Genomic DNA, 23,919 nt, shown 5'->3' on the forward strand with positions numbered 1-23,919 from the left:
TAAGAAGTTTACAAGACCTTAGAGATCATTTAGTCCAACCCACTTGGCTAGGTATGGACTTTGTGTCACAACAAGTGAGGGTTATGCTACATGTCCTACATAAACCCTTAGATTGAAATGTGTCCGTTGAATCTTAGGAAAAGTAAGAAGAATATGTCTTTATGATGTCTACACATCTCTCCTCCTGACACACATTAAGAGAGGGAGTGTGGTATAGTGAAGAGGGCAGTAGAGTCAAGAGGTCCAGGTGCTGCTCTGGGTTCTGACAATAGTCACTTAATCTCCGTGGAACCTCACTTTCGTCATCTGAATTGAAGGGATTGTATTTGATGAGGCATAAGGCCCCTTGTAGGCCAGCCATCGTTCTGTGGTTCTGGGGCATTGACTTCATTAAGGCCATTTTGTGCTCTGTCACTTAGTAGTCCTGTAATTTTGTAATACTATTTCTTCCATGTACTTACAGGGTGGTTGTGATAATCAAATGAGAGACATAATGTATATAAAGCATTTATAACTTCAAAATGCTAAGAAATATCAGTTAATACAGAATTTAAAATTTCATTAGTGTTAGTAATCTTTCTTTTTCTTTTTTGGGGAGGTGGGCTGGAGTGGATTTCTTTCTCTCCCCCAATTTATTTATTTATTTTAGTTTTCAACATTTACTTCCACAAGATTTTGAGTTCCAAATTTTCTCCCCATCTCTGATTACCCCTTCCCCTGATCTTTCCTCTCTTCTATCAGCCCTCCCCCCTTTTCTTATCCTTTTCCCCATAGGGTAGGATAGATTTCTATACCCCATTGCCTGTATATCTTAATTCCCAGTTGCATGTAAAAACAATTTTTAACACTCGTTTTTTAAAACTTTGAGTTCTAAAATCTCTCCCTTCTTCCCTCTCCATCCACCCTCAAGCAATTTAATGTAGGTTATACATGTGTAGTCATGCTAAACACATCTATGCCATCCTACCCTGCCCCTGTTTATTCTGTTCTCTCCTTTGACCCCATCCCGGTAGTAATCTTTCAAACAATAATTCAGCAAATATGCATTAAGCACCCACCATGTTCAGAACATTGTGCTGTGTGCTGGGTTAGATATACAGTTTAGGTAGGAGGTAGACTGCTGTTGTGGACCTTAGTCCAGTAGAACTGACCTTAGTGACAGTTGCCAATCCTAAAATAAATGAGTTTTAATATTTGAAGTTTTCTTCTGTAACAGAGAAGTGCAATTTCCATATTGGTTTTCTCAAAGAAATGAATTAATAATTCAGGGGCAGCTAGGTGGTGCAGTGAATAGAGCACTGGCCCTGGAGTCAGGAAGACCTGAGTTCAAATGCGGCCTCAGACGATTGACACTTACTAGCTGTGTGACCTTGGGCAAGTCACTTAAACCCAATTGCCCTTCCCCCCTCCAAAAGAAAAAATTAGAGCCATGAATTAATAATTCAAAACACAATTTCTTCTGAAAACTTGACTCTTTAGAGCCTCTAAAACTAACAGGGTTGTGCTTTTGGGGGAATGGGTTTTGTTTAGAAGTTATGGGAGATGGTGAAAGTGTACATGACTCTCCGCGTGATGAAGCCCTGCAGAATATCTCTGCTGATGATCTCCCAGACTCGGCCAGCCAGGCAGCTCCTCCACAGGACTCGCCTTTCTCTTACAGGTACGGTAGGGCCTCAGGGGCTGCATTTGGGCTTTGTTTTTGGTTATCTGTTTGCTCAGCTGCTATTCACTCTGGTGCTGTGAGAAACAAGGTTTCTATAACACACAAATTCAGCTCTCTCGACACGTACGTTCTAGTGACAGGGGTGGGTTATTTACACCAGTAACTATAATACAAAAATAGGATAACGCTGAATGTAATAGAATTCAAAATCAAATCTTTAGCTGATTCATTTGCTAAAGATGAGGAAAAAATTGGAGGAAGAACTGTTGTGAGGCAGCGAGGTAGTACAGTGCATGGGGCTCTAGGCCTGGAGTCAGAAAGAGGAGTTCAAGTCCGGCCTCAGATACTTACTAGCTATGTGACCCTAGAGAAGTCACTTAACTTCTGCCTACCTCAGCTTTCTCACGTGTAAAATGGAGATAATAGCACCTGCCTCCCAGGATTTGCTGTGGGAATCACATGAGATAATACTTGTAAAGTACTCACTGGCACAGTGCCTGGGACGTAGTAAGTGCTCTATAAAGGTTGTGGTTGTGTTATCTCTACAGGTAGTAGATGAACGAGCTAAAAATAAGATTTTATTAAGGGCCTGCTGTGTTCTGAACATGGTATTACATTCTGAGGAAAGAAGTTGTGTTTAACACACAGTAAGTGCTTAATAAATGTTTATTGATTAATTGAAAAAGGAAATTTGAGGCAATCCTTGCTTTTAAGGAGTCTACAGTCTTCTTGTAGGAAACAACCTATATAAGAGTTCAGCTGCAGGGCTTATGAAAAGGCCCAGCAGTCCTCACAGATTAGCAGTGAGGTGGGTGGCAAGGCCCAGAGGACCTTCATCTGGAATGGCAAGGTGGATGATAGCGTGCAGAGTTGTAGTTTGTGACTTCCAGTTTATCGAGTTAGTGTTAACATGAATGATTCTGTGACTTGTGCTTGAATACAGGTCTTTCACTCCAAATCCAGGGTTTTTTCTAGTATATCTTGATTTTTTCATATTGTAAACTATGAGGTTCTTGGGGACGATACCAGCTCTTCTCATGGAAAGTGATTTTTGGATTTGGTGAGGACGCATCATCTTTGTGTGGAGAGTTGGCTGATGAGAACATCTTGTTACTGCACTCAAGTAGGGGGAAGATCCATCATTTATTTGAAGAATCCTTTAGAGTTTTATAGATTCAGGCATGTACATGCCTCCTATGACAAAATGACAAGTGTATTCTCTTGATTGAGTATCTATTCAAGGTGGGACCAGGACCTGCCAAGACTTCTCAGTCTATTGATTGTCAACCAATTCTGGTGATTAACATGGAAAACAATGATGCAATCAAAAGAAACCTGGGATAAATTTCTAGAAACTCTGAAGGATTTGAGGGGACAGGTGGTATTTTTTCTCTATTAATGATCATGATTTTGGAAGAAAAAGTCTTTGAAAAATAAATGGCTAGCTGTACAGGTATTGGGAAAAAGATTTGGTTTATCCTATCACCACATCAGAACATCATTTCCTCCCAGTTTTGCCCATTAACCAAGGGGTTCCTTTATTCAGAACTATCTTGGATGTTTTTACAGTTACGATCTATCTTACAGAATCACAGAATTTGAGAATTAGCAGGGACCACAGCCGTCATCTAGTCCAGCTCATATACAGAAGAAATCTTTACTGTAACGTACACTACAAGTCATCATCCAGCCTCTGCTTGAAGACCTCTGGGGAGAGGGATCCCATCACTTCCCAAGACAGGCCTTTCCACTTTTGGACAAATAATTGTGCAGAGCTTCTCTGTGACATCTAGCCTAAATTTGCTTCTTTGCAGCTACCACCCATTGCTCCTGTCTTCTGGGGCCCAACAGAACAAATCTAATCCCTCCTCCAAATGACAGTCAGCCCTTCAGAGGTTGAAAATAGCTGTCAGATACTTGAATATGGCTATCATGTCCCACCTGAGTCTTTTCTTCTCTGGGCTAAACATGCCCAGTTCCTTCAGTCTATTATGTTCTTATGACATGAGTCAAGGCCCTTCACTGTCCTGGTTGCTCTTCTCTGGACACTTTCCAGCTTAACAATGCCCTTCTTAAACCTATTTTCCCAAGATCGTAATACAGTACTTCACATGCTCTCTGATAAGGGCAGAGTATGTTAGGATTCATTATTCTAATTATCATTGTCTTTCTTAATCTGTCTTTCTCTTAATAGTGTCTTTCTCAAAAAAAGCATTAGCTTTTTTTTTGGCCACCATATCGCCTATTGAGCTTGCAGTCCACTTAAACCCCTAGATCTTATTCACAACAACTGTTGTCTAGCCATGCCTCCCTCATCTTGTTCTTGTGAAGCTGATTTTTTGTATCCATGTACAACACTTTACATGTGTCCCTATGAAATTATTTATCATTAATTTCGGCCCAGAATTTTGGCTTGTCAGATTCTTTTTGAAACCTTTCTATATCACCTAGTGTGTTTGCTTCACTTCATTTTCATATTGGTTGAGCTGGCCATCTTTGCCTTTATCTAAGTCACTGATAAAAATGTTCAACACATTAATATGTGCCTTTTGAATCTAGCTGCCCAGTTCTGAATTGAAATGAGAGGCATCATCTCAGCTTTTCATTTGTTCAGTGAACTATAATAAAAGGCTCATGTCCCTGAGTATTGAAATCAATTTCTTGTATTTTTACATCCTTCTAGGGATGCCAAAAAGAAACTGAGGCTTGCACTTTGCTCAGCAGATTCTGTTGCTTTCCCAGTGCTGACTCATTCGACAAGGAATGGTCTGCCAGACCATACAGACCCAGAAGGTAAGATGCTGCTTGATCAGTGGATAATGACATGTTTTCCCCCTATATTAATACTTATAACAACATGCTTTATGAACAATTCCCTTCACCAAAGACCTATTCTGCTCTCTTATGCTGGTGCAGAAGTGGCCTTTAGTTCTTTAAGATTAGTCAGTACAGAGCATAAGCTCTTGCATGCTTCATAAGCTCTTGCATGCTTTGAGTATTGTTCCAGTAATAGGCTCTGTGTTAGCCACGGACCAGTATAATGAAGTTCAGAATGTTCACCAGAAAATGGATCACTAGAGCAACTAGGTGGTGCATTGGTTAGAGAGCTGGGCCTGGAGTCAGGAAGACTTGAGGTCGTATCTGGCCTCAGACATTTATTAAGCTGTGTGACCTTGGGCAAGTCACTTAACTTCTGTTTGCCTTAGTTTCCTCACCTGTAATAATAGCATCTACCTCCCCGGGCTGGTGTGTGGATCAGCTGTGATGACAGTTGTAAAGTGCTTAGTACAGCGCCCAGGACAGAAGCGTTAGATAGATGTCAGTTATTATTATTATTGTTGTTATTGGAGGACGATTTTTTTGGCCACAGTAACTCAAAAAAAAGTAGAAGGATTGTTACCTGTGTAAAGTGGACAGGGAGTTCCCATGCTGATATAATCAGAGTTCTTTTGTCTCTGAAGCATGGATAATTCATGTCAACATTTATTAAGTGTGTTAATTGCTAAAGGATTCTCCAGGAGCTTCCAGCTTAGTGAACGTGTCCAGGACATGTTCACAGAGAATGATGGCCTGATATTTCTGTACAAAGCATTCTGTAATAAGGTGGTGAAAATAAGTATACTACCGTAAATAGAATTCCCAGCTTGTGAATAAGTTTTGTTCCTAAAGTGAATTTGTAAATTGATAGTTTGGAATACAGTGTATGTTTTTTTCTGAGGAATAGTATGTTGTACACAATGATTAGGTTCTCCATCTAACCCACAAAAACCCAATTAACTCCTATGTTCCTGAATTGTTTATTTAAAAAAGTCCAAGCATCTTTGATTTCACTGGTGTACTACTCTGCTGAAAAAGATGGCAGGGTCCTTCATGTCTTAGTAGATGATATTTGTGAGTGAAAAATAATAAATGCATGTTGACTAATTGAAAATTTCATCATCTAGTGGCTAAAATTGATCACTTATTAATTCTCTCCTCAGGTATTTTGGTCCTCAGAGAACAGGCATATAGTCCCGTTATCTGACCTGTACTTGAACCTGCTAAAGCTTGTGCTTCAATACCGTAGCCTTCAGGAGCTCAGTGTTACTACCGTGTCATGATGAGTCATCTGAGGAGGATTTTAATTATGTGATTGTACTAATTATGCATAATATGAGAGGCAGTTTTCTCTTAAAAACCCTACTTTGATAACTCGTCATGGGTTGCAAGTGACTTTAGCTTCTGTTAAAGCTATGCCAGCACAGTACAACTAGCATTCATATAATAATAGCTGGCATTTATATAGCACTTTACGGTTTGCAAAGCACTTTACAAATATTACTTCGTTTTAGGCTCACTTTAGCCCTGGGACATAGGTGCTATTATTATTATTTCCATCTTACAGATGAGGAAACTGAGGCAGGTTATCCCTTTCCCAGGGTCACACACCTGGTAAGTGTTTAAGGCTAGATTGGAATTCAAGTTTTCCTGGTTCTGGGTCCAGCATTACCTTTCAGTGTGGGCCTGGCAATGAAACCTGTGTTGTCAGAGCCCCACCCCCAGCTAAGTGCACAGAGGTTTATTAATACAGGGGTTGTACTATAATGTTGAAATTTTTTTGCCACTGCAACTCAATATGACTCCAACTAAGACATGGAAAAGGGGTGGTCTGGGAGACATTGTATGCGTTGTGGTAGAACAGATTGCTTATCAATCTGGAATTCCACAGGCAGTGGCGATGATATATATTCTTGTCTTACATATACTCATGGAAGTACATGACACTAGTGTAAATTGCCTTTTTTTTTTTTTAATTGTTAGACAATGAGATTGTATGCTTCCTAAAAGTTCAGATAGCTGAAGCAATTAATTTACAAGACAAGAACTTAATGGCTCAACTTCAAGAAACTATTCGCTGCGTGGGACGCTTTGATAATAGAACTTGTCGGAAGCTGCTGGCATCTATTGCAGAGGACTACCGGTACTTTATCTACCCATTTGGTTTTTAAACTCAATTTTCAGCTCCTTGTGTGTTTTTTTCCCCCTATTGAATCTTTTTCTAAAAGAAGAATCCAGGTGGTAGGATTTAGCTTTAATATGGAAAGAATTGGTAGACATGCTTTCATTAGTATTGTAGTGAGGTCATTATGGAGAGATGTGCTTGTTTTTGGCAGCAGCTAGCCTGGGATATGTCTTCCTTTAAAGGTGATGTCTGAGGAACAGCAACATTGCTGGAACAGATGCATCATTTCAGGAAATTCTCCCTTTATTTAAAAAAAAATTTGCTGTTCATATGTGAATGTGTTTTTGCTCAAAGCAAAGGTTGTGTTGTATTAGTTGTAAAATCACTGAATTTGGAGACAGGAGGGCTGAATTTGAATTGAGGTTCCTAAACGTATAGAGAATCAGATTTCTCATTTTAAAATAGGCATGGATGGTGAAGGAAGTGCTTTGTTGGCCGGAAATGTGAATTATTATTACAAATAATAATGATGAAGGGTATGAAGGCTTTGGTATGCAAAAGAGATTATGGGAGTGGGAGGGTGGAGCAGATTTACTCCACTCTGGCCAAAGTAACCCAGAGCTGCATTAACATTACTACTGTGTAATCACTCTGGGCTTGTATAAATTGACTTTGTGCTATCTCCTTTTTGCTGGACGTGAGCCTGTAGAGAGAAGACTACTAAAAGGGTTTAATGAGTCAGTCTCAAAGCATTGGGTTTGTTTGTGATATTCTTCACTGCTCTGCAAGACAACAGAAAGAGGACTGAGCTGAGTCACATCTGAATTTTCTTCCTAGCTCTTCTGCTTTCTTACTGTGTGACTTTGGGCAAGTCACTTTACCTCTCTGGCTTTATTTTATGATCTCTGGCAGAATATTAGAATCCTAGAGGTCTTATAGTCCAATCCCCTCATTTTACAAATGGAGAAACTGAGACAATGAGAAGTCATTTGCCCAAGGTCACACAACTAGCTGGTGACAGAGCTGCCTTGAATTCAGGTCTTGTGACTGATTTCTTATTCTGTAAATTAATAGAATCATAGAATCTAAGGTTGGAAGGGACCTTGGATATCATAATCTAGTTCAGCCCTTGGCCAAACCAGGATCTTCTCTATAGTCTCCTGTTTGAAGATTTCTGAGCATTAGAAACTTACTACCTCCTGGTAGAGCTCATTTTGCTTTTGGTCTGTTCTAATTGATAGGAAGTTTTCCCCTATGAAAGTCCCTCAGATGTATAAAGGCAGAAATCATCTCTCCTCCCCACCTTCATCATCTCTTTCGCTCTTTAAGGTCCCTTCTAGCTTTGATGATCTCTGTGTATTGTTTGAGAAGAATGGTTGCGCTGTGGCCTACTGGTTTATAAACAAACGCCTAAAAAAAGTTTCTTCATAAAGAGAAAATCTTGGTCTTGACAGAGATTTTATATGTTATGCTAGTCTATATCTGGTGTTTTTCAAAGCATTTCTTCTTTTAGGAAAAGAGCCCCATATATCGCTTACCTCACCCGTTGTCGCCAGGGGCTACAGACCACACAGGCCCATCTGGAAAGACTGTTGCAGAGGGTTTTGCGGGACAAGGAGGTGGCCAACCGGTACTTTACCACAGTTTGTGTGAGATTATTGCTAGAGAGTAAAGAGAAGAAGATTCGGGAATTTATTCAAGGTAAATGACTTTGGATTTGAGTTTGAGGTTTGTGGTTCTGTCTGCTGACAGAGTGCATGGAACCTGTGATTAGAGACCAGAAAGCTAAAGTTCATATCCAGTCTTGACGCTTCTAGCTCTGTGACCTATGGAATTCTGCTAACTTTAATCCAATTCAGTGAAGAAGTCTTAAGCAGAGAAGTGCTATTAGATATTTAAATATTATTAGCAACATCTTCCTGCCCTCAGGGATGTTACTACTATTAGCAACATCATTTCTGCTTTAATAGGGGAGATAGATGCACACAAATAAGTGTGAGAAAAGGTTGAATGTTATAACAGCTGAGTAATGTGAAATGCTTTAAGAAGATTTGAGGGGAAATGATCATCTTTAACTGGAGGGTGGGGCATGTATTAGTTTTTTTTGATAAAGTTGATACTTGAGCTCTGTCTTTGAAGGAAGGGAAAGATTGCAGTAGGTGGTGATGAAGAGGGAGTATGTGTCAAGCATGGGAAGTGTTGAGGTTAAAATGTAGGCAAGCAGGAGAGGACAGGAGGAGATAGGGGAACAAGTAGTCTGGTTTGGCCAAAATCTAGAGTCAGAGAAGGCTAGACAGATAGCTGAGAGCCAGAATTTAAGGGACTTTAAATGTCAGTCCATGGAATTGGTAGTTCACCTTTTAGGCATAAGGAGCTACTGAAGATTTCTGAGCAAGTTTGTACCCTAGCATCCTTAAGTTTTTATATACTCACCTTTTGTCCTGATCTCACCAACTTCGTTGTAATTATTCTTGAAATCAGGAAAACAGAGACCTGGGACTACAAGAGAGTTTGGTATCTTTTTTAGCTGGCAGCTGGGATTGTAGCCAGAGTTAGCTTTTTTTTTCCCTCCCTAATTTCCACTTTGTGTGTGTTGTTCTGCATTGAAGACTTTCAGAAGCTCACAGCAGCTGATGATAAGACAGCTCAGGTGGAAGATTTCCTGCAATTTTTGTACGGTGCCATGGCTCAGGATGTCATCTGGCAGAATGCTAGTGAGGAACAGCTCCAAGATGCTCAGATGGCGATCGAGCGAAGTGTGATGAACCGAATTTTCAAACTCGCCTTCTATCCTAACCAAGATGGAGACATTCTCCGTGACCAGTGAGTAATAACATTGTTCTATGCCTATGTTTGCTGGACTATCTAGAAGTCAGTTAGATATCTTTATGGAGAGTTGTGGAGGTAATGGTGGAATCGCTATTGAGCACTAGATCAGAACCTGTGAGTTTGAGGCCGAGTTCCACTTTTTATTAGTCATGTAGCAATTCATTTCATCTCTCTGAGCCTCAATTTCCCCATTTTTAAATTAGGGATAATAATACCTACCTCACCTGCCTCACAAGGCTGTTGTGAGGTAAATGCTTTGCAAATTCTGACTTGCTGAAAGAGTGAGAGTAATTATTGTACCATCTAAATGAGATTCAAAGCAGGCTAGCTAGCATGTATAATATTTATCTGGTCTTATAAAGCAAAAGACTTCTTTTGAAGAAAAAAGGCATATCACAGTGCTTCTAAAAATTTTTGCACTACTGGTGTCACAGAGTTGATCTGAAGATCAGATTATATAATTTGTACAGAATACCTTGTAACTGTAATTGTGATACAAGCCATCGTTTATTTTTAGAGTGCCTTAAGGCTTTAAAAAATTATCTTTTTACTGATAGCTTTTGTTTTTGAGTATTTTGTTTCTGAATATATTTCTTCCCCCTTGCCTACTTAGTGAGCCATTCTTTGTAACAAAGATTAAAAGAGAGAGGAAAAAAATATAGTTCAGCAAAATTAGTCAACACATCAACCATGACTGACAGTATAAACTACATTCTCCATCCATAGTCTGCCACCTCTGGAGTGAAAGAAGAGAGGTTCACTTTTTCAACTTTTTTTTAGGACCAAATTTGTTTGCCATTTCTACAAACCGTTTACTTTGGAGGTTTTCTTCATTTTTTTTATATTGTTTTCATTGTATTTATTATTTTCCTAGTCCTGCTTACTTCACTGTTCATCAGTTCATATGTCTTCTTATGTTTTTCTGTATTCATTCATATTTGTCATTTCTTATAGCACAGTAATATTACTTTGTATTTAAATATATGCCTCATTCCCTAGTCTATAGGGACCTTCTTTGTTTCCAGTTTTTTGATATCACAAAAGGTGACACTATGAATATTTTTATGTATATAGAACCTTTCTCTCTCTGTCTTTCACTTTACGAGAGGTAGTTATATGCCTAGTAGTGAGTGGAGTCACTTGGTCAAAGCGTATGGCTATTTAATCATTTTCTAGCATAATTTCAAATTGTTTTCTGGAATAGTTGGGTCATTGTCATCAATTCTATATCATATTATTGACAATGACATTGTTACAGTAATAATAATGATAATATTGATCCATCTGTAAATGAGTCTCAATATACTCCAAGCCGTTTGTATACTTGACTTTTACCCTGTATTTTAAATATCTTTTGAAAGATAAAATATAAAAGCAGCTTGTGTTATCATTCTAATCCATATCCACAAACAAGATGTGTATAAACCTGAAGAAATGAGTTACAACTACTGACATACTTTTGTTGTTGTTTTTAGGGTTCTTCATGAGCATATCCAGAGATTGTCTAAAGTAGTGACTGCAAATCATAAAGCACTTCAGATCCCTGAGGTAATATGATACAACAAAATCCAATTTATCCAGAAGGGTTGGATGTTAGTAAAAGTTATTTACCAATTTTAGATGACCAGTTTTCAAATAATTAATATTCTCAGATCTATAGCACTGTTATTATTTAATTTTAAAAATTGCTCATTAGGTTTCAAGACTATTGTACCTGAGAGGGGTTGTTCTGAGCACCAGATACCATCAAATAATACCTTGGATACAGAGAAACTCAGTGTGTTCTGTTGGAAACAGTTGCAGTCAAAAAACGTGATTTAAGTAATGACTTTGGTACCAATTAACTTGTGCAAGGTACTTAACCTCTTAGAGCCCATATCTTCATTTGTAACATGGGAATAAGATATCTTACAGGTGTTTAAATTTATAAGGTAGTTCTGGGGTTGCTATTACCATTATGTAGGAGAACAGATTAAATTGGTGTCATAATCTAAAAGTTGTTTGGTTTTTTTTGTTAATTCCCTGACAGATTGTTTGTCATTTATCTTTATTATAAAAAGAAGATATAGAAAATAATTACAGATATTTATGTGTTCTGGTTTTATAGAATCATGGAATATTAGAACCAAATGGGATATTAGAATAATAAACACAAAATGTCCTGCCCGAAGGAGACGTTGGAACGTAAAACATTGAATGTTAGTGTTAGAAAGAACCTTAGAACATAGAATTTCAGAGTTGGAAAGGCTCTTGGAATGATACAGTGTTAAGGAGATGATAAGGATATTTGAGTGGGCTATTTGAATTGAGAATTTAGATCTCCCCTATTTGAGAGATAGCACTTCACATGTCCATGATTTTAGTAACTTATGCCGGTAGCTTTTTAAATACATTTTGTTTCCTTTTTCCAAAATGGGATAAGTTTCAGTCTGATGGCATAAAGAAGCTAGTTCTTTGGAGCTTTTAGTTCCTCAGGCTTAGAGCCATCTATACTTTTATTATTTATGGACACATACCTCCACTGAAGTCTTCCTTGGATACGTCTTTGTGGCTTGTTGGTAACCTCAGGCTCTCAAATACTTTGCTTTTAGTGGGCTTTGCTGGCTAGAAAGTCTTTTAAGGATTGGCTGTATGAGGTTTGTTTCAGGACCAATCTTAAGTATGGAGAGCTACCAGAATTTGGCCACCAGGGGATTTTCTTTTTTCTTTTTTTGTCCATAGCAACTCTTATTACCACCTACTAAGACATAGAGGAGTTATAAGCAGTGTTGTTGGAGGTATTCTCACCAACAAAATCATAAATCTCGAAGTACTTAATTATAGCTCTGTAAATATTTTAAAAAGTTAATGCATTCTACAAACTAATTTATTGCATGACAGAATTGAAACTTATTAGGAATATCTTCAAAGACTGGAAAAATAGACCAGATCTTATCAGGTCAAATTAAATGTAAATGACTTTAAAGTCTACTTGGAATGTTAAAAAGTATCGATTGTAGAGATATAGAATGAGGAAGATAAGACAGTCAGCAGTTCATGTGAAAGAGAACTGTGGTTTTAAATAGGCTTCCAGCTCAGTAGCAGACAGAAATGTGATGCAGTAACCACAGTAGTCAGTGTGATGATTAGATTGTGCCCCTAGGACCCTGGTGTTCAGAAACAGACATGTTCTTCCCTTGCTCAATAAGCTCCAGAGATTCCCTCTCACCTACAGTAACAAATGCATACTCCTCTCCTTGGCATTTAAAGCCCTTAAAACCTAACCACCAACCTATCTTTCTAGGCTTCCTGCAGATTACTCCCTTTTGTGCCCTCACTGTACAGTCATCACACTCTGGCCCTATCGCTGTTCCTTACACATCCTAGTCCATTGTGCCTCTTTGTGTCTTAGTACAGGCTGTCCTCCAGGCCTGTGGTTTACCCTCTTCTCACTACCACTTGTTGAAATCTCCAGCTTCCTTCAAAACTCTACTCAGGCACCACCTCCTTCATGAGGCTTTACCTGATCCACTGAGTTGATAGTGTCTCTATTCTAAAATTACATTATGTCATATTCTCTCTCTCTCTCTCTCTCTCTGATGAATACCTCTTCTTTTCCAATTAAATATTAGCTCCTTTAGGTGAAGACTATTTTGATTTTTGTTTATATTCTTAATAATTGGCTGAAAAAAAAGGAAATGATTGTAATTTTGTCTTCTTACCTGGTCAGACCAAAACTGGAGTATTGTTCTAGGCTCTATATTTTTGGAAGGGGAGAGACAGCTGAAATATATGCAAGAGTGTAGCAAGTATGATGAAGGGACTGAAAACCATGCTATGTGGGACTGGTTATAGGAATTAGGGAAATGTGGGCTGGAGAAGAGAGAGGACTTAGCAAATAGTTAAAGATTTGTTTAACTTGGAGGGTGGCTAGGGGCGCAATGGATAGAGAGCTGGGCCTGGAGTCAGGAAAGCCAGAGTTCAAATTCAGCCTCAGACATGGCCTAGCATGACCCTGGGCAAGTCACTTAACCCTCTTTGCCTCAGTTTCCTCATCTGTAAAATTAGCTGCAGAAGGAAATGGGAAATCAGTATCTTTGCCAAGAAAACCCCAAATTGGGTCATGAAGGGTTGGACATGACTGAAACAACTCAGCAACAACAAATTAGCTTGGAGAAGGAGAAACTTGTGAACATGATAGCTGTATTTATGGGTTATGTGGAAGGGGGGTTACATTTGTTTTGCTTGATCCCATGGGGCATAAATAGAAACGATTGTGAGGAGTTCCTAGAAGCAGATTTTAATTCAAGGTAACGAAAACTTTCCCCAAATTAGTGCTGTCCTAGAATGGAACGGATTGTTATGGGAGAGAATGGATTTAGGTGTTATTAGACATCTTCAAGCAAAGGCTAGCTAGCCACCAGTGGGGGATGTTGTAGAAAGGATTCTTACTTCAGGAAAGGACTAGAAGCACTTTACTCTAGGTCAGGGGTGGGGAATCTGCAGCCTCGAGGCCATGTGTCCCTCTAAGTCCTCAGGATTGGCCTTTTGACTGAGTCCAAGTTTTACAATACAGATCATTTTATTAAAGGGATTTGTCCTGTGAAGTTTGGATTCAGTCAAAGGGCTGCACCTGAGGACCTAGAGGGCCCTTTGTGGCCTTGAGGCCGCAGATTCTCCACCCCTGCTTTAGGTCATCTTTAAATTTTCTTTCAAATCTGAGATTCTGTCACCTGGCCTGATTGAGAAGCTAATTTCCATAGAAACTCCTTTACAGACAAAGCAGCTGTCTTGTTCTGGCAATGAAAACTTTATTCTTCTGTGCTTGTACTTGTTAAAGAGTTATCGAAGTGAAAGCATATTTTTACACTGTAGTCTTCCATTGTCTATTGCTGGTGGTGGGTCCTGTGTAGGCTGATGTATCAGAGTATGAATCTCTTCTCCCCTATAGGTCTATCTTCGGGAGGCACCATGGCCATCTGCACAATCTGAAATCCGCACAATAAGTGCTTATAAGACCCCTAGGGACAAAGTGCAGTGCATCCTGAGAATGTGCTCCACAATTATGAACCTGCTGAGTCTGGCCAATGAAGATTCAGTCCCTGGAGCAGATGACTTTGTTCCTGTTCTGGTGTTTGTTTTGATAAAGGTGAGCCAGCTACTTATGTACTTCCATAGATTTGTGGTATCATTGGGGAGATTACTGATGCAAATCATAGCCCCTCCTTAGCTTCCTTTGTTGTGTGATTTTTGTCCACATCTTTCTGTAAGTTTCTGAGGAGACACCTAATGCCCTACAGACCTTCCTCTGGGTCTTTTAGTATCTTGAGGATACCTGTGCAGCAGCATTAAGCTGTTTTCTTGCACTCTCACTGTATGATTAGCTTGAGGCTTTTTCTGGTTTTTGTGTCATTGATGATGTGTTTTATAAAAAAGGCCCCCCAATTACCACTGTTAAATACAATAGCCTAGTGGGTATGTTAAGCAACAGAAGCTGGGTAAAGTGAAGGCTGCAGATGAAGATAAAATCTTATATTTACTAAGTACTGTGTGCATTATCTCATTGGATTGTCATTTGATCTTTATGATGGTAGTAAAAAATAGCCCACATTCACAGGTTTTAAAGTCTAATTCACTCCCAAAGATATTTTGCCTCTTGTTCACTGGGGCTGTGTCCTTGGGGTCTGTTATTAAATAGAAGTTAGATGACAAGTAAGAGCTTTCAGAAAAAAAGGATGGGAATCCTAGACTCCTGACTAAACATTCATTCTTTTAAAAATAGTGTCAGAATCTATAAGCTATAGGTAAACAGATAATGCTTATTTCACTTATTGTTGCCTTTGTTAATTCACATGCATAAATATTATTTTGTGCTACTTGTCACACATCATATTGAATTTATTAGATCTCTAGCCTGTTAATTTTAGGAATGTAATTATTTATTGCTTTAAACTCTAGGGCATAGATAATCATAAGGTTTGTTGTCACTTTGATTTTTACATTTCTGAATGTTTATGTACTCTTTTTTTCTGTTTTTTAAAGAAAGAATCATTTGGTATTTAGGTATGCCAGTGGTGGCATTGATGTATGCTGTGGCAATGTTGTATAAACTGCATGGTTTAGACTTTGTCCTTTCTGCTTAATACTAGACGGACCAGAACTTAAGAATGCTTTAAAAGATCAAGCAGTTTCAATTGATGTGCTAAATTTTCTTTAATCTTTAAGGCAAATAGATAAGATGAAAATCTTTATTTTGAAATAAAATTGCATTTTTTGCATCATTTTTTTGCATCTTGACCTTTTAGTGTTAACTTTCCTCTAAATTTACAACTTTGAGCTTTTTATACCTTTTTATTAAAAGTGCTATTAAACCAGTAGAATTTAATAGTAGTAAACAAATGTTTCAGTGGTATTTTAGAATAGTTTTTAAATAAATGTCTAAGGAACAACTTAGGAACTTTTTCACTAACTCCTTTTTAAAAATGAGTAACAACTTGAATGTGTTTAGCCTCGAGTCAAAAGCCTTCCTTTTGCAATAGTTTTTTGTCATATTTTTGCTTAGCTTAGTTTTAGTGCCCCACAGTTTCTGTGGTACCTTGATCCTATCCATATTTTATTTGGAGGAGGGGAGGAGGATAAAGAGCTCTTTTTTTCTTGGGAAGAATTAAAGGATAACTCATTCATTGGTCTGAGCACAGAGAAGTAAGTATAGCTTGCTTCTGGGCCTAGGAAAGGAATCTTTTTTTTTTATTGTACCCAAGGTACATGACTGCCAGTGAACTAAGATGGAGCCCCCTGATTTGGAGGAGGAGAGTAAGAGCCCAGAATTTTATACATAAAAGGGACCTTAGAGGTTATCCATTCCAAACCATACTTGAAAAATTTTCCCATTATACAATGTCCCAAGTGGTCATCCAGCTTTTGCTTGAGGACTTTGCGCAAGGGGAAGTGTTCTTGAGGTGGCCCGTTCCACTTAGTGTTAATAGTTGAGAAGCTTTCCCATCTGGAGTCTGTTTAACAGCAGTAACAGCAATATAATAATTATAACACTAGCTGACTTTATATAGTGCTTACTGTGTGCCCAGCATTGTGCTATGTACTTTATAAGTATGATCTCATTGGGTCCTCACAACAAGCCTGAGAGGTAGCTGCTATTCTTATCTCCATTTCACAGTCAGAAGTTAAGTAACTTGCCCAAGGTCACACATCTAGTAAGTGTCTCAGGTCAGATTTGAACTTGGGTCTTCCTGACTCCAGGCCTGGCTCCCACTGTACCACCTGGCTGCCTGAATAGATAGAAAAACAACCATCTGGAGGGGCCTTGGCTGGGAGTAATACTCAGCTTCCCTCACAAAGTGGTCCTAGGGAAAAGCATGTTATAATCTTTAAAGTGCTGAAGAAATGAGAGTTGATCTTTAGATTAATTTGTATTTGTGGCTTTTCTTCCAGGCAAACCCACCCTGTTTACTGTCTACTGTTCAGTACATCAGTAGCTTCTATGCTAGCTGTCTGTCTGGAGAAGAATCGTATTGGTGGATGCAATTCACAGCAGCAGTTGAATTCATTAAAACCATTGATGACCGGAAGTGACCCACTCTGAAGCCTGCTACAGCAGGCAGACTGTTCAGGGGAGCAGAATCTCTTAAATAATATTCACCAGCTGCTTAGCAGGCTGAAGATTGTCCTTGTATATTGTACAGAGTTCAGGCATTTTCAAGCAGATCTTTACTAAACAGATTAATGAGTTAACTAGCAGGTTTTCTTTTCTTTGTTTTTTTTCCCCCTCTTCCCATTTCTGGGTTGCATATTTTATTCTTCCCACTCTAAGTAGAGGCTAGAGCTGCAACAAGGGACCACATTTTTCAGGTATTTTGGAATATAAAAACCTCTCGTGAAAATTCCTAGGTCATCATTCATGGATAGCCATTCTTTCCTTTTCTTAAAAACAAACAAACAAAAAGACCAGGTCACCTCTTTTAAGATATCTAGTATTGGTAAGAAAACACCTACTGAACCTGAAGGTTTATAATAGTTGAAACATTAGTGGCATTATCTCTAAATCTATATATACCTAAACTGAGAAGCTGAGAAGGAAATGTAAATATAATATATATATTTATATTTGTTGTACTTTGGACATCTTCAGACTCTTTCATAAACAAGGAACTTCTGTGTCTTGACAGTAGGTTGTGCCATAACCCTGTTGTGATATGGTTTCCTCAAAAGAACTTAAGCTGAGCTTAAAACAAAAAACCATAAATATTTATTAAAATACAGTGCAGTTTATTGAACTTTCCAAGAGTTTGATACATGCAGTGCTACAGTTGACGGCAAGTGTAAATTTTTGGATCTTTCACCATGGAGGTTTGGGAGCTGCACATAAAAGAGATGAACTGTGTCTAGAGATAAGCACTGACTATAGAAAGGAATAGTAAATATCAGATACCTTATTGTAATATTTTTCTTCTGAAATATTGTGTATACTGTACAAACCCCAGACAGAGCTCCTTATGAACCTTAAATTGTAATATATGTTTTGATTGATTATTCACATTGAATGCATACGCCAGGGGATTCAGTGAATGGCGTTTTTTTTACTAAGTGTTCTTTGTATTGTCTGCTCTAGTGGTGCAGGTTTTACTAGTCATAAAATATTTTAACAAATCACACTGTTCTTATAAAAATATATATATATTTTATATATATGTATATATAATATATATATATATACTCACACATACATATATATTCATAAATAGGCACCATGTCAGGGTATTTGGGCAGATTTCTGTTATTTTCTCCTCTCTCCTAACAAAATATGGCTTTGTTTTCTTTTAGATAACTAAACTGACAGATTATCCTTGGTGCCTGAGAAGTTGACTAAGCAGGCACTTGACAGCATTAAGCACATGTCTTGTATATAAGTGATCACTGGCTGGTTTTATTTCGTACCTCTGTTATTTCTCAATATAGATAATAATCGGTTCTTTTATGTAATAGAGAGCTGAGTTAGCTTCTTAATGCTAATAGTAGCACCCCACTCCCCCAAGTATTTTTATTGCTGGCAGTTAGCTAAGGATGTAGTAGCCAGCCTCTTAGAGGCAAGGAAAGACACGGTCTGTTCTTTTTCTTTAAGACATGCTGTTAAGCATTTATGAGATACTGAGGGAAAATTAGTTTGTTTATTCCACCATTCTCCCTTTTCCATTCATTTACTTGAAGATATCAAGTACTATAGAGGTAGATGTAGAGTTAGGTGTTTGTTTTTAATAAGTGAACACATTAAACTAATACTGCTAAACTTTCATCCTTTGTTTAAGTTTTTAAAAAAATCAACAAAATACAAACTTGTGTACAGTATATACTGTTTCCTAGGCTGTGCCTATCACAGTTGCCTTTGTTATTGTAAGTCAAAGTCTGTTATGTATTCCATTACCAAAAACCAAACAAAACCCCAAACATTTGTATGATAAGATTTCTAAGATTCAACTGGTCAACTTATTTCCGTTGGTATTTAAAAATTTGGAGTCAATTGTAATGCAATTTGATTTTGATAATTTAACAAAAAATATTTGTTTCTTTGTGCACTGACTGCTCCCTCCCCCCAGGGACTGTTAAAATCTATTCTATGTCATCAGTGTGAAAATTATAAGAATCAGAAATGAACTTACATAGAGTTATTGTTTTGAAGAGGGGATGGGCAGGGGTTAAGGGTTTCATCTCTTTATAATCTTGACTGGAGGCGCAGTGTTAAAGTGCTGGTAGCAATAGAATTTGCCTTATTTAGTGCTGCCTACCTGTAGTAATGCAGATGCTTGAGCCCATAGTGAGAATACCATAGAAGTTCAGTTTCTGTGTCTATATATTCTTTTTCCATTTGTGATAGAGATGAGGACTGTACTTTTAGGCCTGACAGTGGAGACTTTTAGCAAATGAACATAGTAGAGCCTTTCAAGAGACAGTTAACATATTCATTCTGAGAAACTTTAAAGGCAGGAATTATTTCAGGATCAACAATGACCCAGTTGTGTTCAGTGTTAAGATTTATTATTTTATTGATATTTAAGCATGGGAGTCAGTACACTATCTGTGTGTGTGTGTGTGTGTGTGTGTGTGTGTGTGTTGAAGGGAGGGGAAAAGAAGTAGTATGAGTTTGGCTTTGCTTTTTCAAAGTAATGGAATACTCTGAAGATTTGTACTGAGCTTTCTCCCAACAACTTAAAATGGAGCATTAGTGTGAAAGAGCACAGAACCTCTTGCTTTTCATGCTGAATGAGTTCACGGTGGGTGTTAAGTTGGGAACACTGGTTCACACTGGAGTTTTGAAAAACTAATGTGGTATAGAGAGCATTGGATTTGGAATTAGAAGACTGGTGTTTGAATCCTGATGCTTCTGTTTAGCAGCTGTGGGACTTCAGGCAAGTCATTTCTCTGTAAGTTTTAGTTTCTTCATCTGTAAACTGAGGGGGTTGACCAACATGATTTCTAGGCCCCTTTTTTAGGCCTAATTTTTTCCCAGTTGAAAAGAGAAGAAAACTGATTTTCTGTTTATTTGCTGCTTCTGAGAATTGATTAGAAGAAACATAATTAAAGATTTTGAGTTTTCCGCAACCCCTCTGTAAAATGAGTTTACTGCCTCTGGTTTACATCAGAATTTCAACAAGAGCTGTTAATCTGTTTCTTGATTTTTTTCTTTAAAAAAAATATCCTGATTATTGAAAGCCATTTATATAAACATTGTTCAATAGTTATAATCACAGAATTAGGCTTTATGAGGAACCATCAGACTCATAGATGTCTTTTGTTGATGTGACTTTTAAATATTCTTCATATTATGTATCTATAGGAAGATTTCATTTTGTTTTTCCTCTTGAAACACAAACAAAAACTATCTAAACCAAAAAGAGAAAAAATAGCCCAAACAAAAGCTAGAAGAATGCCCCTCCTGCCCCCCAAACAATAATAAAAATACAAAAGCAAAGACTTTTACTACAATAGTCTGTAGCTACAGGAGCAGAACTTTGGGAGCTATAAATGTGTTTAGAATGCTATTAGATTTTTTTTTTTGCCAAACAAAGGTCAATGAAATGTATAAAAATGGTCGTTTCACCCCCTAGATGGGAGTAAAGGTGGAAGGAGAAAGAGTAGGGAATTTGTTCACCTGATTACTTGACAAATTGTGGTAGTGGCTCTCAGTAGAAATAAGCTTTCTGTCTAATAGGATGGCTAGGTATTAAAAAGATAGATCCTGAGATGTTCTTTTAAAAAAAATAGGAATTTATTGTGGTTTTTGGTTGTAGACCAAATTTACCAGGAGAACTTACCAGTATGATGTGAAAGCTAGGTTTGGGGTTAAGGTCCTTCATGAACCACCCTGGGTACCCCGAGAGGTCTTGGGTTACTTGCATTTGCCAAGGTTCACATGTCTTCTTAGTTGTGGATGTTTGTATTGGCCAGTCAACCTAAGGGAATTGACCCAGAGAACTGACCAGTCAGCCCACAGAGTTGGCTCAGGGAGATGTCTTTGTTGGTCTTTTCTGTGTTCTCCTGTCCTAAGCTTGAGTGGATGACTTCCCAGTATCGATGCTCTTCTCAGAACTGCCCAAGAGCCGTAGGGTTATCAGAACCCAGGCGTTCCTTTGTTAGAGCTGTTCCTCTTCATATGCTGTATACTTTTAAAAAATGTTGTTTAAATGTTTCTTCTCTACTCCCACATTCTTTTTTTGAGGGAAAGTCTGTCTGCCCTATTTTTAGTTCCTTTTATTCAAGCAAGATTATTCTGAAGAATTCTGAATGTTACCTGCCATAATTTTAAGAGAATAGAGTTTCAAAAACAATTTTTTTTTTAGCTAAAGGTTTTCCTTTTTTTTTTTTTTTTTAAAGATTGACAGTAGGTGTTGTTTGGAAAAATGTTGAATGCCAAAATGCTTGGGAGCTCTTTGCCAGACTGATGGTAACTGAATATATTATAGAATGCAAACAATACCAGAAATGGCTCCTCAGTCAAGAATAGCTTTGCTTCTCCTTAGAAAGCTGCATGTAAATGAAGTCAAAGAAGAGTTATATGGTCAAGTGGAGATTGGCGGTGTGGCCAGTGATGTGGCAGGACGTTCCTGGTAGCAGCCAAATAGGAAGTTGGACTTCAGAAAGAGGGCGTTTTGTATCTAGCCCACAACAGTCAGTATGGCTGAGCCTGTGTGGCTTTAGACTTCATCTCTGCTGAACTCTTCTGTGTTGTGTATCTATCGTATGCTTCTCCTGTATTGAAAAGCTTTGTACTGCCTCTCCTCTTTGAAACTGGTAAAGCCTTTCTATAAGTCTAAATTAATGAGCTTGCACAATCTTGTATACCTACAGGAAACTCGTCTTGTCTCTAATGTGATTATTAATGTATTATATCATTCTGTAAAACTGATTAAAAAAGGAGAGCAGTTTAACTCCCTGGATTTTGTTTCCATCATCTTATGTAGTTTGTCTTGTAAGCGATGTTGAAAATTATTTTTGTATTGGAAATATTACTGCTCTTCTTCATGAATTCACACTTATCTTTTCCATAAACTTGAAAATATATGTCAAATGTGTTGGAAGAAGGAATTAGAGAGAGAGGGTACATGAGTACTATGGGAAAAAAGAACACTGACCTGGGAGTAAAAGAGACCCAAGTTCTAGTCCTGTCATTTTCCAGGTGAGTAGATCAAATTCACGTGTCTTCTGACTCCAAATCCAGTGTCCTTTCCACTATACCATGTTGCTGCTCTATGTTTTTCCTTCTCTTATCCATGGGGAAGGTGGGCTAGAGGACTAGTGCCTAAGCAAGCTCCCTTCCACCTTTAATGTTCTCGGATTCTAGATCAGGGAGCTGCCATGAAGAGAGATACCGGCCTGAGACTGGCCTCGGAATCTTGGGTTCAGATTCCAATTATTCTTCCTTGACTTTGGTCAAGTTTCTTCTTTGGGCCTCAGTTTCCTCCTCTATAAAATGAGAGAGGAGAGGTGTTGGATTTTATGATTTTAATTTCTTACAAGCTTTAAAATCCTATGAAGATGAATGTTTCACTTTTAGCACAGTTTCTTTTTGTTCCTAGTTATGGAAACCCTGAAGCAATCCAATTTGTTGAAAATTGTATGGCTTAATTCTGATTAAAAAGACAGATACCATTAGAGACAGCTTTATTTAATGGAAAGAGCATTGGTTTTTAACATCGGAAGGCCTAGTTTTAAGTCATACCATTGTAGTTCTATAACCCTGAACAAATCACTTCTCCATGAGCTTCAGTTTCCTTATCTATGAAAGACAATAATATTCATGCTGCTTACTGTACATGGTTGTGAGGCTCAGAACAACTAAAGTATGCAGAATGCTTTAATAAATGTGAATTATAATCATAACCATATTTTCTGAAGCCACAGCTGGTCTTTCCAGCTGAGAAAAACTACAGATAAGGAGCCCTTCTCTTCAGACATAAGCATACCTTTCAGATAAGACATAAAGGGATGGTGAAGGTGAGGAAATGGGGAAAAATCTAAAACTGTTCTTTCACAGATTTTCCTTTCTATGCAATACACATAGTTTTAGAAAGGAACTGTTAAAAATCAAATTAAATTCAAGCTTCAATACTTTAATAGATCTGGGAACTCATTGGTGTGAACACTCTCCAGCAAGGCTTGTTGCAGCCCATCTATATCTTCCCATCCTTTGTGATTTTATCTTTCCATTAATCCTTTACAGAAAAACATCTCAAGACATGGAAAGCTTTCCTCTAATTCTTTTAATGTTTGGTGAGTAGAAATGCAACACTAGGGTTGCCCATAGCTTATCCCTCACTCATACTGTATGGCTTTGCCACCTTCTTTTATGGGCATACATGTAGTAGATTGTATCTTTTATGCCACTTTTTGCATACAAATAGTAACATATTGCACCTTGATTGAGACCCACAATGCAGCTTTCCATTGTTTTTTGGGTCATGTAATTTTGATTCTATCTGATATTGTGGTACCTGATTGGTAACCATATTGCATCACATGGGGAATATTATTTAGAGATGGGCTTTTGTGGAAGTAAGAAGTTGAGATCATTGTGAAAGCACTATTTAATTTCCCAAATGTGATCTAGTCTGCTTACTTATTCAGTTCTTGACCAGCTCAAACAGTGATGATTCAAGATATGTGTACCAGTGGACCAAGTCAATGAGCTACCCCATTCAATAGAACTTGGACAATGTGCATTCATACCCATATGATTTTTCCCGTGTGGATTGCTAAACTTTCTTTTAAAGGCCAAACATCTCATTGAGAAGGTCCTCTAGCATTGTTGGGCTGGATACAAACAGCACATTGTTACCCATAACGGGAAAATAGGAAGGAACTTTTTCTTGATGAAGAGCTCCTTACTGTCTTTGGACTCAAGCAGAGCTAAATTTTAAAGTTAATGCTACATCCTCCTTACATGTGACAATACGTTATATTAAAAACTAATTATGGATATATTGGGCTCTTTTTTTGG

General features: G+C 38.0%; 1 protein-coding gene across 5 annotated transcripts in view; it reads left to right on the plus strand.

The window, feature by feature from the left end:
• GAPVD1 (GTPase activating protein and VPS9 domains 1) overlaps positions 1-18,081 on the plus strand; it is a 92,130-nt gene extending 74,049 nt beyond the window's left edge. For all 5 annotated transcript variants that reach the window (XM_036748280.1, XM_036748281.1, XM_036748279.1 and 2 more), the window contains 8 exons: positions 1,531-1,660; positions 4,347-4,456; positions 6,464-6,623; positions 8,119-8,306; positions 9,215-9,428; positions 10,910-10,982; positions 14,365-14,562; positions 16,863-18,081. In XM_036748280.1, the coding sequence (XP_036604175.1) occupies positions 1,531-1,660; positions 4,347-4,456; positions 6,464-6,623; positions 8,119-8,306; positions 9,215-9,428; positions 10,910-10,982; positions 14,365-14,562; positions 16,863-17,003 (1,214 nt within the window). In that variant the 3' untranslated portion in view covers positions 17,004-18,081. The remainder of the gene's footprint in view (positions 1-1,530; positions 1,661-4,346; positions 4,457-6,463; positions 6,624-8,118; positions 8,307-9,214; positions 9,429-10,909; positions 10,983-14,364; positions 14,563-16,862) is intronic.
• Positions 18,082-23,919: the final 5,838 nt, after the last annotated feature.

The sequence above is a fragment of the Trichosurus vulpecula genome, chromosome 3, assembly GCF_011100635.1.
Source record: "Trichosurus vulpecula isolate mTriVul1 chromosome 3, mTriVul1.pri, whole genome shotgun sequence".
Classification (NCBI taxonomy): Eukaryota; Metazoa; Chordata; class Mammalia; order Diprotodontia; family Phalangeridae; genus Trichosurus; species Trichosurus vulpecula.